Source organism: Capsella rubella, unplaced genomic scaffold (genome assembly GCF_000375325.1).
Source record: "Capsella rubella cultivar Monte Gargano unplaced genomic scaffold, Caprub1_0 scaffold_8, whole genome shotgun sequence".
NCBI classification, from domain to species: Eukaryota; Viridiplantae; Streptophyta; class Magnoliopsida; order Brassicales; family Brassicaceae; genus Capsella; species Capsella rubella.
Genome location: NW_006238916.1, coordinates 5,167,292 through 5,176,635, shown reverse-complemented (window position 1 = coordinate 5,176,635; position 9,344 = coordinate 5,167,292). Strand labels below are relative to the sequence as shown.

General features: G+C 33.4%; 1 protein-coding gene across 1 annotated transcript; it reads right to left on the bottom strand.

The window, feature by feature from the left end:
- Window positions 1-6,052: 6,052 nt before the first annotated feature.
- On the bottom strand, window positions 6,053-6,505 carry LOC17875339. The gene is made up of 2 exons (XM_006281934.1): window positions 6,413-6,505; window positions 6,053-6,295 (listed from the first exon to the last, which is right to left on the bottom strand). Exons 1-2 carry the CDS (start codon window positions 6,503-6,505, stop codon window positions 6,053-6,055), a joined length of 336 nt encoding a protein of 111 aa, XP_006281996.1.
- Window positions 6,506-9,344: the final 2,839 nt, after the last annotated feature.

Here is a 9,344-nt window from a genome sequence, read left to right as displayed (position 1 = left end):
TAATACTCGATAAATTAATACAATTTTGAAGGGGATACAGAGAGAGGCTGAAAGTGTGGGTGGAACTGGTCGTATACGAAAGTTCCGAAGGGGAAATAGGTCGTCGTTCCTAAATATATGGTCCCATAAATATTATAAATTAATAATTAGGTAAATTTTTCAAAATATATGTATATATAGACACATTAGTTTTTGTTAGATTTTATTTCTAATATTTTACTATATGAAATATAGTTAGCATTCTCTTTTAATACATAATAATTATTGTTTTATTTGTAATTGATTATATAAAATACTAATTATCATGATTAAATCTTATTTTTAAATATTGTTTTGAAAATATGTTCCAAATTAGGAATATCTCTCTATAAATTTATCGATAAATTAATACCTCTATAAATTAATAGATTTTCATGGTCCCAACATTATTAATTTATAGAGGTTTTACTGTAGTTAGAACATACATTGGAGATTTCTTGACTCTCTTTACCATGTCTTTTGTTTTAATATATGTTGTTTGGTTGTTTGAATTGGACAATTGATTTTTCAATGTTAGTTTTGTTGAAAAAACAATATTTTCTCTATCTTTTTTAGCTTTCTGTTAGATTATAAAATATGTATAGTTTTTTTTTTTTTTGTTTTTATGAGCGAAAATATATATAGTTTTTGTGTTAGATTTTCTTGCATTTTGGTTTGGTTGTCCGATCATTTTGGATGCCATCTTGTGTGTTAGAATAGTAAAGTGTCGTAAGTATATATATTCTTGTACGTCTATTTATTAATTCTTGTATGTCTATCTCATATTATATTACCTTTTTGATTAATTATGAGTATGTAAAGTACTGTAAATTTTATCTTTTGTTTAGTGCTTGGTATTGTAAATAAATGATTAAACCTATATTATTACTTTAACCCCATTAAACTAAATTAAATTAAATATTCAAAATTGAACCCTAGTAAACTAAATCAAATTAGATATTCAAAGAAACTAGGAGATAGCTAATATTTCGTTTTGAAAGATATTTAAGGATCTAGGTTCTATTAGAAGATGGGACCTAAAACATAATGAGTTCTATACTGTAGATTAAATGTAAATTTCATAGTGTACCCTAAATTATATAGTAATTTATTTTTCTTTATAAACTTATAAAATAGTATAAATTTAAATCTATGTATAAAACAGAAATCGGGGTGATACTATAAACCCTAAAATTTATATATTAAACTTCAAAACATAAACATGATATATACCTAGTCTTTGTATGTTTAATAGATATTTCAGATTTTGAATTTCGTATTATGTTTTTTACACTTTACACATTACACTTCAATTAAACTCTCAAACGAAATTATTTACCAAACAAATTTTACATACTAAGAAAAATATCATTAGAGACGGTATATTTCATTTTTTCATGCAAAGTATAATTAGAAAAGATCTTACTTACAAAGTTGAGAAAAAGGTGAGTCTAATTTTTTTTTGAAAGATAGCTAGGCAGATGAAATTTTATTTTTGAAGATATTCAGATCATTTTTTTAATTGATTTCATTTTTTAGTTTAAGTATTTTCATTATTTGTCTTTTTTTTTTTGTTTTTATTTTCAAATGGGCTTCTTTTATTGGGTTTGCCCCTTAATGGGCCGGGCTTCAGATTTTACAAAGAAAACACAGAAACAAAGGTAATCAACGGGACAAAATCAATGCCGGAAAAGAAGCTCGTGTCATATTGATACCGGAACGCAGAGGGCCGGCCACCAGTTCTGACGGATGCGAGATCGACAGTTTTGCGGCAGAACGAGGTATCTAGGCAATGGAGGAGAAGCATCCGACTCCCGCTTCCATTTCTTTTTCCCCGGCCAACCAAACCCACCACATATCTCTCAGAATGTCCAGCCCTCCGACTATCCGGCACATTGTAAGCCGCTCCCGTACCAAGCGAGCCGACCTAACATAACCCCTCCTTCCCAGCTTGACGTCCTTCAGATCGCCGAACCAGATTCCCTCTTCTCGGCCAGGAGGAAGCAAGACGCGGTGATGTATGGGGCGGACGGCTCAATCGGAAGTCCAAACATCGAAAAACCCACGTCGGCCATCAAGACCCGAACAAATCTTCTGTTAACCTCCATGGCGATTCGACCAAACCTCCATCTCTCCCGTCGACTTCCGCCATAGATCCATAACCAGCCTTTTGGGTGAGCCACAAAAGTTAAGAAGTTGGGGACTGTATGTTAAGAAGTTGGGGACTGTATGTTTCCACATCGTGTGTGTTATCAACAGCTACATGTTAAGAAGTTGGGGACTGTATGCTACATGTTAAGAAGTTGGGGACTGTATGTTCCCACATCGTGTGTGTTATCAACTGCTACGATGAATCAAAGGCACACCTGTTTTGTGAGTGGAGTTTTAGCTCGGAAATATGACCATCCTTCACTTCTATAGCAAATATGCATCCTCCATCGCCATTTATGGGCCGTCTCCTTTGGTCAATGTCTCCTTCACGAGAAAAAACTTCTCCCTCATCATTAAACTAATCCATCAAGCCTCAATCTGCTCCATTTGGAAAAGCGCAATCCTCGAGTCCACACAGCTTCCTTTTTAGAGCTCGTATTGTCTCGGGTACAAGAGGCTTTTCCTCGTTCCTTACTATCATCCTGGTTAGAAGTTATTTGAATTGGGTGAAAATGTTTTATGTTGGTGAAACATCAAAATTAATCAAAAAGAAAAATATTAACGTTTTGCACAGTTTTTGGATACAACTCGATAAGACAAAACCAAACTATTTTGAGAGTAAGAAATATTAGAGATTGTTCTAACAAAAATAAAAATTCAAGAAGAAACATATAATAATGGGTAGTTTACTGATTTTTTTTTTTTGTCAACATTGGACTACAATAAACCGATCCATTAGCCAAATCCCTACATTCGTAGGGGTTGGGACTTGATCCTTGGTGTGATGGTGCATGCTCTCAACTAGAGATGTCAAACGGGCATGCCCGCGACCAAACGGGCTGACCGCTCCGGTCTTTCTTTCTTTCTAGACCAAACGAGCATGTCTGCGGCGGGTTGCGGGTTTCATAACAGTGCCCATACCCGCCCCGCTTAGCTTCGCGGTCTAACGGGCACAAGACCAGCTGAACTTGAAACAAGAACCCGAAATTAAAATCCAAGAAACAGAAACATGAACTAACGTTAAAACTGAAACATGTCTGTTTGTAAGTTATGAAGTTTATAGATTTTGTAAACGAGTTATGATCTTACTTCTCGTAGCCAAGCGAGAAGAGTCAAACATGAACTAACGTTAAAGCATGAACTTGAAACAAGAACCAGAACTTGAAACAGAAACATGAACTAACGTTAAAACTGAAACACAAAATGAAATCCAAGAAGTATTGATCTAAATCAAACTAAAACAATACAGGAACACTACAGAGAATGCACAAGATTCATCCTTACATTAAGCATCCTCCACTTCACTGTCTGATTTGGAGACGATAGAAGACGAAGATGAAGAACCTTCCATCGCTTTTTTGGGTTGCCCGCAAACCTGCTGTCCGCACCGGACATGACCGCGACAAACCGCAGACCAAAAAGATCGAGTCCGCGAGGCCCGCATTTTTCTGGGCTTCAAAATCAAGGCCCATACCTGCCCCGTTAAGCTACTTATTGGGCTATGCCCGCGGGCTATAGGCCCGTTTGACATCTCTACTCTCAAGGGACTTGTTATACTTGCCACAAGACTAAGGTCACTTCACAGTTTTCTTAATAACTATAGTATATTTTTATTAACTTTACTAAATTCTTTATGTATATTTTTATTGATAAATTTACAACATTGATGCGACCATATATAATAAGAATTTTTAAAAATTATTACTTTATCATCTTATTGAATTGTGTTAGTTATTATTAGTTTTGGAGAAATTTATTAATTATAGTGATTCTAAGTTTACAAAATATATGATTTATAGAAATCACTACTATTAATCGAAATTTTTTAAACTTTTTTTGCCAAACAGAATCATTTAATGTTTTTCTATCAGAAATTATAGTATAAAAATCCCAAACGTGTTACCAAACACCCTAAAAACGGATAAACGCGGGGATCTTTTTAACCCGGTAAACGGACCCGCTTTCAGACACAATATATAAAATAAATGTTAGTCACATGTTCATAAGATTCATTAGGTCTGTTGGTTACATATATACGTATTGAGCATCATGTCCCAGAGAGATTTTTTTGTTCCGTATAAATCTGTATAATAATACTCTTTTTTAAAGGGGAAAACAATAAAACATAGTACCATTTAAAACTAAAAACTTACAAGTGAAGGAAATGCTCTTAGAGCCAACCTCGGAGAAAGAAACAGAGTTTTCAGGTAAGCCTCTTTGTGGTCTCCATGCTGCTCTAACCATTCGAAGCTGTTGAAGCAAAGCTCTCTGTCGTCTCAACCTTTACTCTATATACCTAAGACGCGGTATCCTCTCTCCTTGTTCTACATAAGTCTTTCTCTCATCAAGCTTCCCTCCGATTACCTGAATCTGCTCTTTTATCACGTCCTCAAGCGACGCAAATGGCGAGAGATTCTGTTCAGAGCGACGAATGTTTATGGCCTAGCTGCTCCAAGACCTGTTACCATCTCCAAATACGAAGCTAACGCTTCCATTTTCTTTGGATTGTAAACCCTAGGTCTCTAATCGAGTGGATTCTACTTTGGAACCAGATTCTCACATAAAGCGGTATCAGAGATGAAGAATCGAATGCTTAACCCGGAAAAATCAAAAGATTCAAGTTGAATCGATTGATTTCGCCGGATCATAACGGATTTTCGTCGATTTCGTCGGGTTCTCTTCGACAGAGAAGAAGAAAAATAATTTTCGCAAAAGGAAGAAAATAATGGGGAATTGTGTTTTTTCTCTTTTCTATTTTACTGAGCTTCCAATCAGAGAATGCCACGTCGAGTTTATTTATCGTTTTCTCTGTTGCCAAAAAAAGCAACGCTTCTATTTTTACTGGGCCTTTTTCTTATTTTTCATTTAATTGCTGGCCCACTTTTTCTTAGGGAATCCATTTAGTACCCCTAGTGGACTTGAGCTTACACCCCATCAAGAAGCCATCTCCGGTTGGGATTAGGTTTTAGTATTTAAGATTGGGAAGACAACTAGTTAACTAGGCTAAAATGAATTTGTCTTCAAAGAGATGGAAAGACTATTCTGCAAGGTTTTAGATGTCAAATATGGAGTTTATTAATCACCTTTAGAAACACTTGGAGTTGAAAACTTTGTTATGGGGAATGTATTCCACTGAGTTAGCTATTACAGTAAAACCTTTATAAATAATTAATAAAAAAATTCCGGTCCCGAGTTGGACTAGTGTAAAAAAGACCGAATTCAATAAAATATTAAGAGAGTGATTATTTTTGAAATCCTATGTAAACATATGGTCCCAACATATATGTGTATATACATACACACATTTTTGTTATAGCTAATTTCTAATATTTTCCCGTATCAGAAATTTTAATGTTTTTTCGAAAACGTGGTAATTGTTATTTTCTTTGTAATCGATTCTAAAATTTATTAGTTACAACGATAAAATATTATTTTTAAATATATTTTTTTTGAAAAACGTACAAAATTAGGAAAATATCTTTATAAATTAATAATTTTGATAAAGAAATACTTTTTATAAATGAATAAAACATTTCGGTCCTAACGTTATCAATTTATAATTTATTGTATTATGCAATCTCATAGTTATATTTTATCGTTTTCTCCAACTTTTTTTTGATTGATATGTTTCAGAGTTATTTTCTTAATTTTCTGTTGTCATTAATTAATTAATTATTTTAAAATTTCTAAAATTTTTATATATATTTATATACATATATGCAGTTGATATAATAAAGAAGTATAAAATTCTCGAATATATATGCAATTATTTATAATTTAGACTGTTAACATATGAATATATTAAAAATAACAGTAAAATGATATATTGTTTTACAAATCACATTATACAAAACAAAGGATAAATATATAAATACTCAACATATCATAATATAAATGACCTAAAATAAAATAAAATAAAAAAACTCAACAAATGTTTTGGTCCCCGGCCTAAAGGAACAATGGACCAAAACTCAGCGGCATGGTGGTCGTCCAAAAACAAAAAGTAAAGGTAGAAAACGAAAAACAAGAACAAATATTTTACAGAAACATGGTAATCCTTTAAACCTAGATCCTTATAACAATGAAAGAAATCAACAACCACATTGCCATTATCGTCATTGCATCTCTGTAAATGTATTAAAAAGAAAAAAAAAATGATTATGGATATATATAAACAAAAATTTCTATATATAGATGGTTTTGGCCAAGTAAAAAAGTTACTAAAAGATTAAGAAAAACTTGCTCGTATAGGATTTGTCCACGGCGTTGCTGAAGAGACGACAACGAAGGTTAGTAGCAAAAACATCCCCAAGAGAGACAGCTTTAGCAAAGCCATGTTTGTTTAAAGTTTTGTTTTGTTTTCCTTGAAGAGAAATTTTTGGATGGTCTTGTTCTTGTTCATTTCAAGTGGAGCTCAGCTCTTATATGTATAGAGATATTTTGATTCTCTGAATTAATCCTTACAATTTTTAAATATGGCAACCAGGCCTCGTCAACGTCAACACTTTATTAGATGACAAAAAAAAAAAAAAAAACGTCAACATTTTTTTTTTTTTGATGTACTTAACATTAAACATTAAACGACCGGATCGTGTTTTCGATCTTTACGACCATTTTTTTCCATAGTAAACTATTATTTAAATAGGATGATTCGTTGCATGATGCCATGATGTAATATCGTTTTGCTTTTCAAACTTTGGAATATTTGGTGATCACCAATATACCGCTAATTTAACTAGCAACATATATAAAAAGATATGCTATAACTAGTGTGATGATAACTTCAAAAGTTGAACAGCTCCAACGAAATTATTAAAAATACTATAATGTTGGTTTTTAATTTTCTGTAGTGTGGCTTTATCAGTCGTCAATTCTTTTTTGACATCTTGGTTTGAAGGCTAAATCGACTTGCTCTTTTTCCCTTATCCTTTTTAAATTCTATCAAAAAATTTGAAAATAGTATAAAACGTAACATTTTTACCAAAAAAAAATTGACTTCGGCGAAATAATTAAAACATATTACAATGGCTCCGATTGGTAATACACATAATGACATAATGGTGTAATCTAATGTGATTATGCAAAAAAATTGCCATCAAAAAAATTTGCATAATCGCATTAGTAAACGCAAAAACGCAGATTTTGTTTGCCTAAAAAATACAAGTGAAATCTCATTATGCAAAAATGTGAGTATAGAGGTGTTTATTTGCATAATAAAATATGTTTTTTAATTATGCAAATAAGAGGTATAAAAGTACGAAAAAAATTGTTACAGCAAAAAGTATAATATATAAAACTTTCACAGCTATATACAAGGTATAAAAGTAAGAAAATATTTGCATAATTAATTTTCACTATTTTACATATATAATATATTATCAATTGTAACTTTACGAAGATATTTCTTTGAAAATATTTGCATAATTAATTTTCACTATTTTACATATATAACATATTGGCAATTGTAACTTTATGAAGATATTCCTTAGCAAAGTACAATTTGTTTTAGCATTAATGGACCCTATCTAAGGCCCAATCTCCCTCTTCCTTAGCTGTCAAAGAGAAACCCAAAACTAAACCCTAAAAACAGCACCCAAGACACCAAAGGATAGAGAAGGTTTTTGATCGCAGTTAACAAACCACTGGAGACAAGGAGCTAGCCAAGACCAGGTCGGAGAAATAGAAGAAGTAAGTGGGGATGGAGGCCGAGGACGTTGCCGAGGAGAAGAGATGATCACAACCATGAATATGAAGAATTGAGAGAGGCGAAGCAAATCAGAAGCGAAGAAGCAAGAAGAGAAAAGAAGAAGAGTTTCTTGCCAGATCAGAGGTAAGATCAGAAAACATGGTGGATCTAGAATAGATCTTTTGTCTTAGAAGATACAGAAACTGACAGTGTCTGAATCGGAGTTGAGATCGAGGAGTTATTCACGTTGCTTTTTGCGCAAGAAACAGGTGAAACTGGCCAAATTAATAAAACATATGAAAACGGAACCAAAGTGGCTTCTTCAGAACATGCTTTTTTTTTTTTTTTGGTTATGTTTCTTCACTTGAAGCATGTAGGTAAAGATTCGATTGTGTAGGATAAGTTTATGTGATAATATGATTGATTGATGATATGTATAACGGTGATGTTGTTGTTTGATTATGTGATGATATGTACCGTCCTTGTTGTCCATCGACACCATCAATTTTGGTAGTTTGGTGGTTTGGGCTTAATTGTTAGTTTAAGTGAATTGGGTTAAAACAAAACCCTTGAGTCTATGATAAAAGTTCAAGCAACCTCTCTTCTTTTTTTCTTTTTTTTTTTTTTTTTTTTTTGAGAGTTTTGTTATTTCTAAAGAGAAAAGGACAAAATGTTTAGCTTGTGTGATTTTAAGGAGATGAAAGTTGAGGCTTCAGAAAAAGTTTATGGAGGCGTTCTAGAGGTGTTTGAGGGTAGTTGTTGTGTGTTTGGGCAAAGAGTTGAGGAGATTTGTGTGAGAAGGCTCTACTCTTTTTGTGTTCTTCCTATTTATGTCTCCCAATCAAACCAAATCAAAGGCGAGAGCGTGTCTATTGCTAATCTAAACTTGTGAACCTTTATGATGTGTGTTTAGATTGTGTAAATGGATTCGGGTTTTGATTGTGTGTTTGTTTCTCTGAGATTGGTGTTGTGTATTGCATGATTGATGTTAGGATTTGTGTTTGGATGCATTGGGAGAAGAGGTGATTATGGGGCATTTGCGGAGCCAATGACGATCGACACTAGGTGGATGTTGGTCGACACCAGTAGCTACGTGGAGCCAGCGTCGATCGACACCAGATCATCGCTGTGGGGGTGACAGTCGACACCAGTGCGGGTCAGAGAGTTGTTCGTTCCTTTTGTGCCAAGTTTGGTTGGGTGACTTTTATTTGTGCATGTTGGTTTGCTTACTATACTTGGATGTATAGCCTAATAGATGGGAGGACCGCCTCACTAAGTATTTATGATAATATTCTCGCATCTCTTTTCTTGTGATAAAGGTAAAGAGAAATGTGACTGTGGGACCGTGTCGACAAAGAGACGGATGATATAGTGTCATTGAATGAGTTTATGCTTTATTTTATTATTGTTAACCTCGAAATTAAAAGTATGTTAGGATTTTCTGGAGTTTGATTACATTGTTGGATTTGTTGGTTGTATCTCTTTTGTA

Excerpts from the sequence above, each read along its gene's own strand:
- LOC17875339 (XM_006281934.1), bottom strand. The coding sequence starts at position 6,505 with ATGGCTTTGCTAAAGCTGTCTCTCTTGGGGATGTTTTTGCTACTAACC. Across the intron at positions 6,296-6,412 it reads CGTGGACAAATCCTATACGA|AGATGCAATGACGATAATGG; the intron begins GCAAGTTTTTCT and ends ATACATTTACAG.